Source organism: Aquila chrysaetos, chromosome 2, assembly GCF_900496995.4.
Source record: "Aquila chrysaetos chrysaetos chromosome 2, bAquChr1.4, whole genome shotgun sequence".
NCBI lineage: Eukaryota > Metazoa > Chordata > Aves > Accipitriformes > Accipitridae > Aquila > Aquila chrysaetos.
In genome coordinates this window covers 54,160,202-54,178,270 of record NC_044005.1, presented here as the reverse complement: position 1 = coordinate 54,178,270, position 18,069 = coordinate 54,160,202, and the positions used below count along the sequence as shown (strand labels likewise).

At 42.9% G+C, this 18,069-nt stretch overlaps 1 protein-coding gene across 1 annotated transcript; it reads left to right on the top strand.

Moving 5' to 3' along the window:
• Nucleotides 1-248: 248 nt before the first annotated feature.
• Nucleotides 249-17,516, top strand: HSF2 (heat shock transcription factor 2). Its single transcript, XM_030000779.2, has 13 exons — nt 249-500; nt 4,011-4,119; nt 4,338-4,465; nt 5,271-5,395; nt 9,085-9,160; nt 10,339-10,400; nt 10,514-10,598; nt 11,476-11,624; nt 12,910-13,179; nt 13,720-13,825; nt 15,422-15,475; nt 16,095-16,179; nt 16,553-17,516. The coding sequence occupies exons 1-13, from the start codon at nt 333-335 to the stop codon at nt 16,840-16,842; spliced, it is 1,707 nt and encodes a 568-aa protein (XP_029856639.1). The 5' UTR covers nt 249-332; the 3' UTR covers nt 16,843-17,516.
• Nucleotides 17,517-18,069: the final 553 nt, after the last annotated feature.

Below are 18,069 nucleotides of genomic sequence, written 5' to 3'. Positions count from 1 at the left end.
TTGGCCCTGACCCCTCCATATTTGCATGGGCGGGACCCACCGCTCGCTCTCTCTCTCACTCTCTCTCTCTCTCCCCCCAGGCACCGCCCCTGCCGGGCGGGCGGGCGGCCTCTCCCGCGCCTGTTGTGACACGTGAGGGCGGCGCACGTGCGGCCGTGCTGTAAAAGCGCAGGGCCGGGCCGGGCGGCGCGCAGGCGCGCCCGCGGCTGGGCCGCTGCGCATGCGCGCCTGCGGGGGCGGGACAAGGCAAAGGCCGGCCTGCTTCTCCTCACTCCTCCTCCCTCCTCCCTGCGCCCCTCCCCCGGCCAGACGGCGGAGGCTCCCGAGCGACAATGAAGCAGCAGCAACCGCAGCAGCAGCCCCAGCCGCCGGCGCAGCAGCAGCAGCCCCCCCAGCCCCAGCCGCCGCCTTCCGCCAGCGCGGGGGTCCCGGCTTTCCTCAGCAAGCTGTGGGCGCTGGTGGGCGAAGCCCCCAGTAATCAGCTCATCACCTGGAGCCAGGTGCGAGCGGGGAGTGGAAGGGGGGGGGGGCCGGGGGCGCGCGCGAGCTGAGCCGCGGCGGTTGAGCCGCCCCGCCCGCGTGCGCGGGGCGGCGGGAGCTGCTGCTCTTCCCCCCCCCCCCCCCACACACACACACAGACACGAAAACCGCCTTCCTCAGGGCAGCCGGGGCCTGCTAGGGGAAGGCCGGGAAGGAGGGAGCCGTGGGCCTCGGCTACGCGTGGGGAGAGCGGAAGAACCGGGCCCGGCCCGCCCGGTTCGGTCAGGTTCCCCCTCAGCCGCTCCCCCCCCCCCGCCCCGCCTCAGCTACCGGGCCGTCGTAGCTCTACCCGCCCGGGTAAGGGCTGCTGGGGAAAGGCCGGTTCGTTTGTCCGGCCCTCAGCGTCTCCGGCTGTGGGGAGGTGGGCAGTGCGAGCGGCGGTGGGTCGCGGCCCCTGCTGGAGCTCCCGACCGAGCAGGCTGGGGGCTTCCCCGGCAGGCGGGTGTCCCTGAGCTTGGGGGGGGGGGGGGGGGGTGCGGTGCCCTGACACGCAGTTTTTATTAAAGCCGAAGTATGGGGGACGCAGAGCTGCGGTGGGATTTTTTTTTTTTTTTTTCCACCGCGGGTCGGCGAGTTCGTAAATAACAGGGCTCGCCTTCGGGGGGGCTGCGTGACAGCGTCCTCCTCCGGGGTATAAAAGAAGATGGGGGAAGCCGGGGTGTTGGCGTCTGCCGTAGGCGAAACAAAGGGGACACCGGTCCGGATGGGGCGGCCTTGAATGGCGGGGCTGGCCGGGGTCGGGGGGGGGTGCCCGGGCTCATGGGCGGGCGGGCGGCCACGTGGGGCGACAACTGTCGCGCTCGGGTGGCGTCGTCCTGGGGTGCGGGTGCAATTAACCCCCCCCCCCCGTGTCCCCATTAACCCCCCCCCCCCCGGTACCCCCCCACCCTTACCCCCGGTGCTGTGCCTCTGGTAACCGAAGTCGTTGTCCTGGGAACTGCCGGTTAAAGGGGTGCAGTGGCCGTGTTGGTTTACATCTACTTTGATGATTTTTTTTTTTTTTTTTTTTTTTAAATGGAAAGCCGGAGTTGGGTGTCCTTTCATCTTGAATCCTTTATATTCAAATGCAGGCTGTTGTAGTGAATAATGAAGGAAGCGTTATCAGAGGACAAACTTTATAAGTATCTTAAAATACTGGAAGGCAGGAAGTAACCACCTTCTTACAATGTAATTAAGGACTGGCACTTTTGCTTCAGTAAGCGTCGCTAACTCCTGTGATAAATGCAGGGGGTTTTAATAATTTAATTTCTCTCTGTATCTTAGATGTTTTAAAAATATATTTTAAAATTCCTACTCTCAAACTGTATTGGCCTCTTCACGTGGTGTTGAGGTGGCAGCTCTCAGATGATTCGATTTTAAATGCTCAAGCGTTGATAAAAATGTCTTCTTAAAGATTTTATTGATAATGAGTTACCAGTAACTTCAGCCAAAACTTCCTGAAGCGGGGAGCAAGTAGATTTGGCAGATTACAGCAGCTTTCCTTCTAGTTTTTTTTAGTTTTTACTTTTTTTGTGGAAGAGAGATATGAAGAGCTATGTGAAGACTCAAATGTTATGTTGTCTCGCTTAAGGAGCGCCATTTTTGCCACCTTACGCCTTTAATGGAGACTTTCCAAATTCATCGCTTACGTTTATCTCGTAAGCACACCAAAGCTATTATTAGGTATCCTTGTATTATTTTCCTAATTAAAAATAAAAGCTAATTGTTTGAGATTCTGCAAGGCTGTTTGTGGAAGGAAGATCCACTGATCACCGTTGATGTTATCAGCATTCAGCAGTTCTTGTGGGGGGGAAGGTATTGGGATCACTTGGTACATAAGGGATGACATCTTTTAAAAATATGCTATGTCAATATTATGGGGTACAGAAAGTGTACCGAGTGTAACAGGAGGAAGAGTACAGTTACTGTAATGTTTCACTTTCCTCCTATACAAATCCATATCCTTACACTGTAATGATAAACACTATCTGAAACCAGACAGCCAAATTTTGACTCCCTGCGTACATACCTCAGCGAAGCCATGGGTACATGTTGTCCGAGGAAACGCGTACAAGGAGTGCCAAGTGAAGTCCTTGTGAGATTGCTGTATGCTGCGGTCAGTAATGCTAGGACTTGAAAACGGTATTTAGCTATGTAGTAATGCTCCAGTGAGTTCAGGTCAGGCCTTATCATCTGTACAGCTTTGCTGTAAACGACTGGCAGGGCAACAAGAACTAGTAGATGTGTTTCCCAGATTTTTCTGCGCTAGGCCTGAACAATGTCAAGTGACAATAAAGTGAGGCGCTGCATGAAAGCTGTCTGTTGGTGTCACAGGTCGCTGTAGTGCTGCTTGTTTGAGTACCTTCAGTTGGTGAGTTTCATTAATGCATTGCCTACAATGATCTGTTGCTGCCCTTTCCTTTGCTTCCCCTTTCCCTTCCCCTGACTGATTCTCAGCGGGAGGTAGGTAGGCATTGCTGGGAAGTTTTCATCTTCTACCCTCCTCTCAGTCTTAAGCTCCTAACTCTTCCAATGGTGAGCCATTTATAAATCCTGTTTCTGACAATCCTTGCTAGTTTGTCAGAAACAGGTTCTTGGGCGAGGATCTTCACGTGGTCTCATGGTTGGTTCTTCAAGCTTCTTGGGATCATAGAACTGCTGGCATTTGGGGGTAAGAAATAAACGCGACTTGTTGAACTAAAGGGCTTCTAAGAAGATGCAGTATCAGTGTTGACGTTTGTCAAAGATGATAGGCTTCTCATTAAATACAGTGTGAGAGTACTGTGGATGTACAGACAAAACCTAAACCATTTTGAAGTAGCTAATTTGGATTCTGCCAATTGCTTGTCCTTTAGTTAATGGAGCACAGTCACTGAAGAACAAAGAGCTGAGCCTTCTATTTTAGTCAAAGCCTGTGGATGAAATAAAAGATCAGTCCTCCCTCACAGTTGGCATCCCAGGAGGAGGATGTTGCCTTGGGTGGTTACCTTTTTGGTAACTCCAAAACCCAGCGGACACCCTCAGCTCTTTGACAGCTCCATCTGCTCTACAAGTCGTATCAAACTAATCATGCTTTTATACTGGAACGCAGAAGGGACTCTCAGCTGGTTGTTGGGTTCATTTCCCTTGCACAGTCTCTTTCTTTGTTAGCTTCCTTTCCAATACTTTGAAGCTACATACGAACTCAATAGTATTGTCCTGTAGTGAAACTGTGGTAATTGTTGTTGTTAAACAATTCATTTCTTGAGGAAGCACTGAGTAACCGTAGAGGTGTTGCCCTTCAGATATGGATAGCGATGTAAATTGATGGTACTCTGTTGCTTTGTGACCGCAGGGCCTGTACACTTTTTGTTGTGGAAAATTGTAGGCAAGCAGATCAGTTACATACTGCATGCACAAAGGAAACATTCCTATCTGGTGATTAATTCTAAAAGCCCAGCCTGTTTCCTACAATGGTCTTTAAGTAGCTTAATGTGTCTCTTTCATTTTAGAATGGCCAGAGTTTCTTGGTGTTGGATGAACAGAGATTCGCAAAAGAGATTCTTCCGAAGTACTTCAAGCACAACAACATGGCAAGCTTTGTCAGACAGTTAAACATGTGTAAGTTCTTGGGTTTTTGCTTTCTAACATAGTTCTAGATCCTGTACATGTTTGGTTATAGACAATTTCCGTTGAGCAGTGGCCCTGTGTTCTCTGCAACTAGGATACTTTCTCATCCTTGAAACTGGTAACAGGATAGTTGGAACAGCATAGCTTGAATTTCTTAATGTGGGTTTTGAGAGTTTGGTGGTTGTTTTTTTTTTCTTTTTTTTTTAAAGATGGCTTCCGTAAAGTTGTTCATGTTGAATCTGGGATTGTCAAACTGGAGCGAGATGGTCCAGTAGAGTTTCAGCACCCATATTTTAAGCAGGGCCGGGAGGACTTGTTGGAACACATTAAAAGGAAGGTTAGTGAAAACTCAGTATGTGGAAAACCTGTACTAGTAAGTATGAATGAATAGCAAAGTTCATGTCAAGTTTAATTCCAGGATTGCAAGTGGAAGTAAGTTTGGAGTTTGGGGAAGCAAACTGCACTGCTCTCATATATATCTTGACTTGTTTAAAGATATTTTGGGGGATTTGACTAGGATCCTTTATCTAACCTGCTTTGCTGGTATAGTAAGTTTCACAGGTGGCAAAAATGAGTGAGTTATGCAAATATGACACTTTGCAAATGGGTATTAGAAGAAGTGCAGAGTGTGCTTTGACTTTATCATCAGTAATATAACAGTCTGCTTGTTTATGTAGCTTGTTTCGGAACAAAGCTACTGTAAGCATTAAACTTTCCACCAAAGAGAACAGGGGGCAAACCTATAAATGTGTTTGTTATGCCGCTAAATGTGATTCTGAAATGTGCTCTGCTGTTACTGTGAGTCAGGTGAATACAGATATCGAATAGAAATGTGGCAAGTTAAACTGGTGAGAGGGATGTACTTAATAACATTGGGTTACTGTGAAGCAGTGACGAAGTAGAGCACTTAGGAGAATGCCTGAAGAATATGAATGTACATAAATGTTTCTAACAACTGAAGCTTATGTGATAACAGCTGTAAGAGGAAATTTCTGTGTGTTTTTTATTCGATGCTTGGCTTATTATTAGCTTAAAGGTATAGTTTGTCAGCACTGGAAGAAAATACACTTGATCACCAAAAGAAAATAATAGTTAACAATGAGTAAAGGAAAGCGTTGTTTCTGGATTCTAATCTTTTAAAGGTTTCTTCTTCAAGACCTGAAGAAAACAAGATACGTCAGGAAGATATCTCCAAAATAATAAGTAGTGCTCAAAAGGTGCAAATTAAACAAGAGACTATTGAATCTCGATTGTCTGCTTTGAAGAGGTAAGCTGCTCCATCAGCAACTGATCCCTAAAATTGAGTAATTCTGATAATAGTTATTGGACAAAGACCTAATTTTAGGTGTCTCTTGATTTCCTATTGCCTAACTTGAAATACTTTAGGAAAATAAATTTCAATAAAAGAATTGCATTAAAAATTGAATATTCTGATATGGCTAAAAGTAAATAGGCAATGTTGGTGTTTGAAGAACTGTCTCGTAGTGGCCAATTAAATAACACGTTTAATAATAGTTCCATGACACTGCTGAGGCTGAATATTCAGCTCGGCTCTTAGCATCAAGTATGCTGGTTTACGTCTTCAAGTTTGAAGTAGTTACTGCGTTTAGTTTGAGGCAGAGTTTGGTTTGTGCAAATTGCTTATAATACTTTCCTACTACAATTAATGTCTTTGCTCATTGCTTTTTATTTTCCTGTTGTTGTCGTCTTCATTTCTCCACTGCTAAAAATTGCAGAAGAGCTAATGCCTATGAAAATCTGTTTAGAAATCTAATTTGGAAATTCCTTAGTTTCCTCGGTGACAGAGGTACAGCATCTAAAATCCAATTGTAAATAGAGTATTTTTAGAATTGCATTATTACCTAGTTAGTAATTACGATTTATTCTCAACAATGAGAGATGTGTTTCACAAATTACTGAATCCTGTAGAGTATGTAGATGCAGGCAGGATATATGAGCATAAGCTCATGCACTGTAAGTCACAGCACCTCAGCAGTAACTCTGTCTCAGGACTCCTTATGTTGAGAATGTACCTCTGTGGCAGAGGCCACTGATTAGTTCAAGTTTTAAGAAGCAAATGCTGTCATTTCTAGTCTTCAGTTCTAATTACTTGAGTGGTAGAACATTCAGAGGCAAACTTACTTTGTCTAATAAGAAGAGTTTTTATTAGAATCTAGCCAGTCTAGAGTAAAGATGTTCATATTCACTCTTTTCAAATCATAGACGAATTTGGGTTGGAAAGAACCTCAGAACGCTGTCAGGTCTAAACCCCTGCCTGGAGCAGGGCTGACTTTGGCTGAAAGGATGTCTAGTTACTAATGACCCGACAGTTCGTAGAGATGAGAAGATAGAATGGTTGGTCTTTGACATCCATATTGTTGTCCCACGAGTTTAAAATGATTGAGGTAGAAACTGGAGCTAAATCAGAAGACCTAGTCCTACAAAACATGTTAATAAAGCTGGTGAGAGAATTGAGAAAGTTCAGAATCTCTGATCTCGGTTGTTAAATTTGTGATGGAACTGTACTCTTAAATTGTATGTGGGACATAGAAGCAGTTTGAGGAGTAAGTAATAAGCTTCATCACACTGCATATAAACGGCTGTTTCTGAAAGCTTAGCTTAAGGTTTCCTAAAAACCCAAACACCAGTGAAAATATAAAGAAAGGCTCGTGGGTGGAGGCAAGCACAGGGAGGGATCACTCACCACTTATGGTCATGGGCAAAAAACAGAGTTAATCGGGGGGGGGGGGGGGGGGGAGGAATCAATTAAATTTACTACCAATCAGATCAAAACAAGGATACTGAGAAGTAAAAACCAAACCTTAGAATCCCTTTCCCCACCCCTCCCTTCTTCCTGGGCTTAACTTTACTCCCAAATTCTCTACCTACCCTCCCCCAGCGGCACGGGGGGATGGGGAATGGGGGTTGGGGTCAGTTCATCACACCTTGTCTCTGCCGCTCCTTCCTCCTCAGGAGGAGGAGGACTCCTCGCTTGTCCCCTGCTCTGCCATGGGGTCCCTCCCATGGGAGACAGCTCTTCATGAACTTCCCCAACATGGGTCCTTCCCATGGGCTGCAGTTCTTCACAAATTGCTCCAGCGTGGGTCCTTCCTATGGGCTGCAGTCCTTCAGGCACAGACTACTCCAGCGTGGGCTTTCCCACGGAGTCCCGACCATCTTGGGGGGCATCTGCTCCCCCGCTCCCCTCCGTGGGCTGGGGGGGGACAGCCTGCCACCTCACCACGAGCTGCGGGGGCATCCCCTCCTTCCTCACTGACCTCAGTATCCACAGAGGGGTTCCTCTCACATCCCAATCCCCCTACTCACTGCAGATTCCCCTTCTTAAATCTGTTCTCTCAGAGGCGCTACCGCCATCGCTGACGGGCTCAGCCTGGGCCAGAGTCGGGTCCGACTTGGAGGTGGGGAAGCTTCGAGCAGCTTCTCACAGGAGCCGGCCCTGCAGCCCCTGCCCCGCTACCAAAACCCCGCCACACAAACCCAAAACAGTTATCTACCTCTTAATGTGCTTTGTGATGTTGGAAACAACGAGGTTCATGGATATGGTAGCAAGGGCCACTTTACAGCAGTTTTTATACTGTCTCAGTAACTGAACTTCTGTGAGTACCAGAACAACCAGGGTTTGTAGAACGGCAGTGTTTCATGAAAGCTGCCATCTCTGCTGTGCTCCTATTTTTTAGCACTTAACGTTAGCTCCCTTTACTGGAGCTAATAGAGGCAACTGTTAGGTTGACCTACAGCTGCATGTGTGACTTGAGAGCTTGTTCTGTAAAGATGCTTTCAAGATGGATGTATTGTTGCTGACAGGTGGCTTGCATCTAGCAAGAGGTGTGTGAGGGAGGACAAACAGGCTTGATATAGATGAACAGCTCTGTTTTTTAGTGGTGAGAGAAAACTACATTCTTACGCTGTTTGGTCCTTTGCTGCTACCAGAAACCAGTTGTATGCTTGATTTTTTTTTTTTTTTTTTTTTTTTAATTCCTTAGGATTTAATTACTAGAAGGAAGAGGAGAAGGTAACTTTGTTATAGGAAGGAAAGGAAACAAAACAGTTAATTTTTAAATGCTGAATATATGTGCAATAAGTATGGCCAAATTTGATTCTGGTTTTTGTTTTGTTTTGTTGTTTTTTTAAGGGGGCAGGAAATTCTCTGCAGGCTATTTGTTGTGTTTGGGTCTCCGTTTTGTAATTATTTGCCAAGGCTGCTAAATGTGTGACTTTTTTCTCTCTCCCCCACCCCCCCAGTCTAAAAACACATTTCAAAGAGCTTTAATGAAGCCAACTTATCTTTAACAAAAGTGATTAATTGTCGTGGTTTAACCCCAGCCAGCAACTAAGTACCACGCAGCTGCTCACTTGCTCCTCCCCCCTCCCAGTGGGATGGGGAAGAGAATTGAAAAAAAGAAGTAAAATTCATGGGTTGAGATAAGAACAGTTTAATAACTAAAGTAAAATAAAATAACATAATAATAATTGTAATGAAAGGGAATAAATAAAAAAAGAAAGATAACACCCAAGAAAAGACAAGTGACGCACAATGCAATTGCTCACTACCCGTTGACCGATGCCTGAGCAGCGATCCGCCCCTCCCGGCCAACTCCCCCCAGTTTATATACGGAGCGTGACATCCGATGGTATGGGATATCCCTTTGGCTAGTTTGGGTCTGCGGTCCTGGCCATGCTCCCTTCCAGCTTCTTGTGCACCTGCTTGCTGGCAGAGCATGGGAAACTGGAAAATCCTCAACTTAGGATAAGCGCTACTTAGCAACAACTAAAACATCAGTGTGTTATCAACATTGTTCTCACACTAAATCCAAAACCCACTGTACCAGTTACTAAGAAGAAAATTTAACTCTATCTCAGCTGAAACCAGGACATTAATGTACATATTTTAAAACTTAGTTTTAGTTTGACTTTTAAATCATCCTTTTCAAACAGGGAGAATGAATCCCTTTGGAGGGAAGTGGCAGAACTGAGAGCAAAACACTTGCAACAACAGCAAGTTATTCGGAAGGTAAGGCTTCATTCAAGTGTCTTATGTGAATGAGTGAGTGAGTGCTTATGAATGAGGACTACTGTGCCACATGTTACCTTGCTTTGTCCTCACTTTTTTTTTTGTACTGTGAAATGTCTTTTTAATAGAAAAAACAACAGGGTAGTGTATGGTGAATGAATCTTTGTGAAACAAACATTCAGTGTATTTTACCACATAACCAGAAGATAAGGCCAAACTCTTGTAAACATTTTCAAAGAAAGAGGTTCAAGAATATTGTACATCATTCATTAAGGTACCCTAAAAATGGTCCATCCATTTTTTATTACTTCAGGAATCAGATTACTAATACGCTGTGTTGGATGATCTCAGGAGAAACTCTTTCTCACTGCAAGAATTACAAAGTTCTGTATTGGAAATTCACTACTGTCCCACTTAACTGACCCACTGACTGTATATTTCTGAAGTTATCGGAAGGATAGATTATTGACTGGAACCCACTGATAATATGTTAACTTAGCTTGGTTTAACAGCTAGATTTATGATCTACCAAAACTGATGTAAATGCAAAGAGTTACAGATTTTATTTGTTTATGTATCAGAAATAGCAACACTGAAAGCAGCCTTGTAGCAGAGACTCTTACTTTTTTTTTCAGTTTGTTCAAGGCAGATACAATACATTTACTCCTTAAATTAAAAATATAAGGGAAGAAGGTCCAACATTTCAAAAGGAAAGGCAGCTGATGAATACTGTTAAATGTACATGTCATTTTTTCTGAATCTGTCAAAAATATCTTTCACCAGAACCAGTATTTACAGGTACAGGTTATGTACAGAGTTAACATCCCTGTGTGCCTTCTGTTATAGCTTATTAGAATTCTTGTAATAGTTTGAGTTACTGGACGTTTTTCTGTGTACTGTATGATATAGTGTAAAAGTCTACTCTTACTGCCAGCTATGTGAAAAGCCTTTCCTAGACAACTGAATAACTCTATTCTTTTTAGATATTACCAGCAGTGTTTTCTATTCTACCATGATTTTCTGAACAATTCTATATGAGAGTTACTAAGCAAAAATAAGTGTTCTGCTGTTTACATGTAGATTTTATTATTGAAGTCTTCTGCTATAAGGTATCTTGGTACTCTGAGAGAAACAATTATGGAGTAGAGCGACTAACAATAGTGTTCTTTTCCTTATAGATTGTACAATTTATTGTTACCTTGGTGCAGAATAACCAACTAGTGAGCCTAAAACGCAAGAGGTAAATATGGTATTGAAGACTTGCTGGGCAGTCAATATACTGACATGTTTTGTTGACTAAAACCAAAGAATTAGTTTTGAGATGGCTTTCTTCCTTTATTCTTTCTGATTTAGGCCTCTACTTCTGAACACTAATGGACCTCCAAAATCGAATGTATTTCAACAAATTGTGAAAGAACCAGCTGACAGTAACCACCATGTAAGTTTTCTGTTATGTGTACTCTGTTATGATGAAGGAAGGAGTAGAGGGGGGCAGACAGATCAAGTAGCTTGTCATATGTGGAATAAAACACAGCTGTGTATGTAGAGCTATTAGCTTTTAGAAGTGATATGCCATGTTGTGTTTCCTTCAGAAGACAAGTGTGTTGATTGATAATCACCATTCACTTTTCAATATAAGCACGTATAAGCCAGTTACCTGTGTATTAAATACAGCTTGATGCGATCCTACTGAAAGCAGTTTGCTTTTAATAGCAGTGCTGTTAGAAATAGCACATGAATGTTGTGTTATCTGTAGGAGTTAGGCACCCCTAGCCCCATACAGGGACAAGCACCCAGCGTGTTGCTCTGCAAGGCAGCATCCAACCCAGCAAAATCATGTCAAGTTGCCATGCTGTTTGAATGTGTCATGCCACTGAAAGTTATTTTCTGCTGTCTGAGTATGGTTGGTGGGGAAATCATTAGAATGAGTGCTGTAACATGGTACTAGAATTAATAGCTTTATAACAAAGTACTATTTAAACAGCAGTCACTCTTTTACTATTTTTAGTTCTTGTGTAGTCCTTTTGTCACAGCTTTTTTGTTGATTTTGCTGACAGTGCTAGTATATTTTTATTTCTATGCCTGTAGTATTTGCCAAACATTTTTTTTTCTGTAGCTGCTCTTCTCCAGCTTGTTCATTTATTTGTACGTTTTTTCTATTAAAAGTAGATCAATACAAACAGCTTGTAATCTCTGAGGTGTAGGAAAGCTCTTACACCTCTCTAGAATTGAAGCATTGTAAGATACAATGATAACTGTCAGAATGCTGAAGCTCCTTGTCCTGCTGTCCCCTGACTCTTTAAAATAATTCTCAGGTACCTCTCAACAGAAATGAGGGCTTAAAACAAAGGGAACAGATTTCAGATGACATCATTATTTATGATGTCACTGAGGATGTGGGTGATGAAGAAAATCTTCCCATTACACCAGAAGCAAATGAAGATACCACTTCAGATTCTTCCAAGTAAGAAGTCTTTAGAAGTCTATGTAGATAATTGGCTTTCAGTGTTGTATAATATGCAATAATTCAGATGTCTTAGATAATTTTTTTAATGAAGCGGTCAGAATTATTCAGTACTCCTGCACATATAGAAGCTTCATCTGTGAATTCACACTAGGTTCTGATTTATTGACTTCTGGATTTGTTCCAAATAGTTAAATGGCTGTTGGAGTTTTAATATGCTGAGGATAGAAACTAGGGAGAAGTACTCGGTATTATTGCACTCTTGTTAAATACACTACTTGTCCAAAGACAGAGTAAGTGATGTCATCTTACTTTTGGTTATAAATACGGACAGGAATGACTTCCCTTGTTTTTACAGATTTTTATGGAGAATAATTTGCATGTGGTGTTTGTTGAGTGTTGGTGTGGTCTTTGAACTTTAAGCCAGTTAATTTCAGTGGATTTTTTTTCAGTCCCAAGTGTTTTGTGACTATGTTCCTTCCTGTCTGTACTATAGAAGTAGTTCATCTTTCAGTTCTGAGCAGTTGAAACTTGGTCCAGGGATTGAGATGCAACTCTCTTCCTGACTTGCATTGCACTGATAGGGCCTGTATTATGCCTCAAGGAATGAAACATAGATATTTCTAGCTTATAATTGAACTAGTACCATTGTTCTTGTTCAGCTGAATGTCTGGGAATGCATTCTCTGATAGAAAAGCTTCATGAAGATAAGGCTGTGATAGAGAGGCAGCACAACTAACAACTACTAAGGGTTAAGAAAACCAGAATATGGATGAAATCAAATTATTTGAGACGCTTTCTTGGTTTTTAGGTTGCCTTCCTGGTATACATAACAAGGTTAAATAACTACAACGCTGTCAACAGAGATAGTTTGTTATGGATGCTCCAGAGTTGATTCTGTTCAACAGGAAAAATGCAAAACGTATATTGTCTGTCTAGTTTGATGACCTCCTATGCTTTGGTCCACTTTGTACATACTTTACATTTATATGCGAGCTTATAGTTGTTCTAATGCAAGAAATATCAGTGTTCACTTATGTTTTTAGTTGTTATTGTGGTCTAGCACAACAGCGTCTGCTAGCTGAGCTGCATTAACTGTATTGAGCATTGCAGCACCATATCAATGGAAAATAAAACATTTAGAGTATCTTGCTGTGTTTTGTATTAAAAAGCAGTAGGAAAGTTTATAGTAGCTGGACTAAAATGAAAAGTAACTAAACCTGTGGAATAGTACTAGTTCAAATGAGTGTATGAAATGCTGTAATTCATTTGTCTCCTATTAAAGCTGTAGCCATTCTCCTGATATTGTAATTGTGGAAGATGATAACGAAGAAGAATATGCCCCTGTAATTCAAGGGGATAAAATCACAGAATCAGTTGCTGTCCCAGTTGGTGATCCCATTGGCCCTGTCGGTGACAGTACAAGCCCACTCATGTCAAGTGCTGTACAGCTGAATAACCAGTCCACTTTGACTGCAGAAGATCCGGTCTCAATGATGGATTCCATACTCAATGAGAATGGAGTAATTTCACAGAATATAAATCTTCTTGGAAAGTGAGTTGCCCAGTCTTTTTGGTTTGTTTTTTTTTTTTTCAAGTATTAGAACTGATTGTTTGACTGAAGTAAAAAGAACTGAGTAATAGTTTCTATTGAGAACTTTAAATTTATAGGTCACCTTTATTCTAGCCAATTTCTAAAGAGCCTTCTATTTTAAGTATTTTAAGCTGGGACCTCTGATTTTTTCCACTGCGAAGCAAGTGAGTCAGGGTGCATAATCTGACAGTGTAATGTTGTGGATATCGTTGTTTAAGCTGTCAGGATTTATCTGCGTAGCTCCTGCAGGTGGATGAGGCTCATTAGGGTTCCCTGGATGCAAGAATCACATCTCTGCTGATGTCATGTCATAGTGTTACGTTCATGTGATACCTGTTTCGGAGCATTTTTTTCCAGAGGTTGTTTCTAATGAAAAACTTAGTTCATTCTCGTTCTGGTGAAGATTTTTAGATGCACGTAGTACATCTGCATAGAGCTTAATTGTGGATTTCTCCACCTTTTGTTAAGGGATACAGTAATAAAATACTGTTTGTCTTATAGGGTTGAACTTCTGGATTATCTTGACAGTATTGACTGCAGTTTAGAGGACTTCCAAGCTATGTTATCAGGACGACAGTTCAGCATAGATCCAGATCTCCTGGTCGATGTAATTTTCACTGTTTATTTTAAGTATTTTTGGTAATACACTACAGAAGATATTTGTGGGGGTTGTTACTGTTTAAAATAGATTTAAAACACAACAGACTTTTTTTTTCTTCCTTTCCTTTAAAAAAGGAAAGTTATAAATATTTGTGAATGTTTTTCTGGGGCACTGGTATAATTCTCAGTGCTACACCACTGCTCAAGCGAATGCTTAAGTTGTTGATTGAAGAATAGCTTTCTTAATGAAATAATGCTTATATTTGTTGTTACATGAACTCAGACACCAATTAGATTAATACTGTTTTTTTCTAATAGCCCAGCATGTCGTCTGTGGTCATCTCAATGAACTGGGGTTAAAAAGGTTCTTGGCATTTATTTTACAAGTTTCCCTGACATTTCAGGTTATTTCTTAAGATCATGTGTATGTTCTCAGTTTCTCTTCAGATCTATGCCGAGTAGAGTGGTCTAGGTTGGAAGGGACCTGTGCAGGTCATCTAGTCCAGCCCCTTGGTCAAAGCAGGGCCAGCTTGAAAGTTGGATCAAGTTGCTCGGGACCTTGTTGACTCATTCTGAAGCCTCCAAAGATGGGGGATTCCACAGCCTCTCGGGTGCCTGTTCCAGTGCTTGACTCTTCTTTGTTAAGCATTCCCTTATGTCAGTCACAGTTTTCCTGCTGCAGCTTGTAGCTCTTGCCTCTTGTCCTTTGTCCACCTCTGTGGCGTTTGCCTTCTCCGTAACAACACCTCATTAGAAGCAGTGGAAGAGTGCAGTTATCGTCCCTTGTCTGCCCTCTCCAGACAGGACTAGCCAAGCTCCCTCAGCCTCTTGTACGTCCCAAGCCCCCAAACGTCTGTGGCCCTCCAGACACCCTCTAGTTTGAACACTCTCGTGCTGGGAAGCCTAAAACTGGATGCTTTTCCCCAGGTGGCCTCAGGTGCTGTGTAGAGAAACGATCGCTTCCAGTGACCTCCTGGCTGTGCTTTGCCTGTAGCAGAGCGTGCCTCCCTGCAGCAAGGCCATGCTGCTGGCTGGTGGTAGGGTGTTGTCTGCCGCGACTCCCAGGTCCCTCTCTGAGGAGCTGCTCCCTGCCCCTGTGTTCCCTAACCTGGGCCAGTGCGTGAGGTTATTGTCCTAAATGCGTGTGGCCATCGAACCGGACGGAGTGCCTGTCGGCCTCTTCCGCCTTGCTGAGATCCCTCTTAACAGCAGCTCTGCTCTCCCACGTACTGATGACTCCTTCCAGTTTGGTGTCACTTGCAGACTTGATCGGGGTGTGTTCTTCCTTATTGTACCCAGAATTCTCTGTGCAGCAACGTAAGAAGGAATCGTTTTAAGACTGCAGCAAACCATGTTAGTCTTAAGTTAGACGTAATACAGTTGTTTCCTTTGTGACCGAGGTTTGTGGAATTCCAAACCTTTATGCTCCAAAGCTAGGTTTTCTTTGCAGAAGTGGTAACTACCTGTCAATAAACTCTAATCCTGATAGAGGGTGAAAACATGGAAGTACAGGGTTAATTCTCTTACAGGCAGATGTGATGTTCTGGTATTCTTAATAGCAACATCGAGATACCTAAAACTTGATGTGTTTTGTCTTATTCAGCTTTTTACAAGCTCCGTGCAGATGAATCCCACAGATCATATCACTAATACCAAAGTAAGTCTTAAATCCATTGCTCAATGTACACAGTAGTGAGAGATGCAAACCTTATTCATCCTTTACTGTTTTCTTTTCTGGTGTTATAGCACTTTTTTCATGCTCTGGCTTTGCAGACTTTCATGAGAATAGAAAGGCTGCAGCTGAATTCATCCTGTTTGTTAGGTTTTAAACAGAAAAGGGAAAAGCACACTAATTAATTATGTCCTTTAAAACTCATATTACATTAAGGCCGATACCTGTACATTGTACCAGTCTCTTGACTTTGTGTCCCCTAAGATTTTAGTACTTGCAAACATGGTGCACACGTTGTTGGAATGGTTTCATCTGTATTGTCTGGTGGGAAAAGAAACACAAGAATAAGCAGCAGAGCAAAGATCTAGCACTTTGAACTTGTCCTGTTCATTCATGAGCACTGCATTTGGTTCTTGCTTGAGTCAGCCTGTGTTTCCATTTCATTTTTTCTCAGCCAAGGTCTGTTAGTGTGGGTAACTGATATCACTGCATCCCTTCACAAATAAAAATTTGATTTTTTTTTTTTTAATAGTTGGTCAGCTGTGTTCTGATGGCATTGGAAAAGGCTTTAAGCATGTGTTTAAGATTTTGCTTTTGTTTCCAGATGGAGACAAAGGGAATAGAAACTACCAAGAATAATGCTGATCCAGCATCTTCACAGGAAACACAAGTTTTTAAGCCCAAATCAGGTTAGTTGTAGTGTCTTGTTAAAACAGTTGAACAAGCCTTGTTCTAAAAACCATCTTGGTTATTTGCTCTTTGTCTGGTTTTGTGTCAAGCTAATAAGTAAATAACCAAAAGAAAGTACTTGACTGCGTTTGCCTTTCAGGTTTTTGGCACTGCACCAGGTGCAGAGAAACTGATGTTTTTGCAGGAGAATCTGAACAAACAATGTTAGACATGAATGTAACAATTCTTCAATCGCTCATTTAAAACAAACAGCTATAATGTTTTTTATGAGCTATTCTTTAAATAAATTCTGTGGGTTGGATTGTGTTTTTTCTGTCTGCATGTAGAAAGGCCTGTGAACTGATGATGTTGTGGGAATTTTTTCCCCCCTAGATAAGCAGCTCATCCAGTACACTGCGTTTCCACTCCTTGCGTTCCTCGATGGGAACCCAGGCTCCATCCTTGAGAGCGGGAGCTTCGTGGCCGAAACTCCTTCCTCCGTTGACAAACCCCTGGAAGTGGATGAGCTCCTGGAGAGCAGCCTGGATCCCGAGCCCACCCAGAGCAAGCTGGTGCGGCTGGAGCCGCTGACGGAGGCGGAAGCGAGCGAAGCCACGCTGTTCTATCTATGTGAACTTGCCCCGGCACCCATGGACACAGACATGCCGTTCTTGGACAACTAACGTAACGGGGACTCTGTATATAGTCATGAAGATGAACTATTTATTTAGAATATTGTTTGGTATATGAGTTTTTTGTAAATCACTGTTTTACGTAACCAGATAATGTGGAATCTAAAATACCTTTCCTATGCTACTCCCTACAAGCAGTCGTTTTAACTGCGTGGTGAGACAAGCTGTTAGGCAGGGTGGGCAATACCGAGTGGGACTGTTCGCGTAACAGTTACTGCTGTCAGATACTTGGTATTACACATATCGCTACGTACCCCAGGTAATGGAACACTTGTTAATAGTAAGCTCTGATTTATGATTTCTTATACTTCTGGTCTTACATATGATGACGTAAACTAGTAGTGTATGGTTAGGGAGCACTGACTTTCTGTATCTTGGGTTTTTTCTATTTTTTACAACATTTTGTTTAACAAACATGAGGCTTTTTTGGGGTGGGGGGGGACCAGGACCTGATGTAGGCTTTTTTTTTCCCTGCTTGAACTGGGAACAAAGTGCCTGTACCTTGCTCAATCTTGGTTCTGCCTTACTTTCACTTCAGTGGAAGTGCTCACACATAGCACAAACTTGGGGAAAAAAGTTCTTTACAGCCACCAGGCCCCTCGACTGCATGAGTGCTTTTAACTTGGACCATCTACTCTGATAAAATAAATGTTACTTAAGTGTGATACTTGTTAAGAGTTGTCCCTTATTCCCTGTGCTGGGTGGGTGTGGATCCAACAGCCTGTATTTTTCATGCCTGAGTAGCTGTGCAAGCAGGTCTGCTTCTGTGCATGTTTATTGCAAACTAGTTTGGAGGTAATGAAACTTGAAGGTTTATTCACCTCCAAAACAAGTGGCTAATGCAGCAAATCGTGTTTTCCTTTAATAGCACACAAGGGAATATCTTCTCCTTTGTTTTCTTACTGAAAACTGTGGCAGATGCCTGTAGCTTTCCTTCCCCTGGATGAGCTCTGCCCCTACTCAAAAGGTGCCTTTCTATTATTGTTTTTACTGGAGTCTTCCCCATTTATTCAGGTGAACATGCTGTAGCTGTAGCAGAGGGGTTACTACCACACCAGGTGAAGGTGCAGCTGACACACTTTAAATCGTCTCACCCTGAGCTGATTCAATATAAACAAATGGTAAGGTAAACCGTAACTAAAGATAAAAAGTGTTCTTCCCTCTCTGCCCTCAAAGCTGTAGCTGGGGAGTTCCAAGAAGCTCCAGTGTGCAAGATGT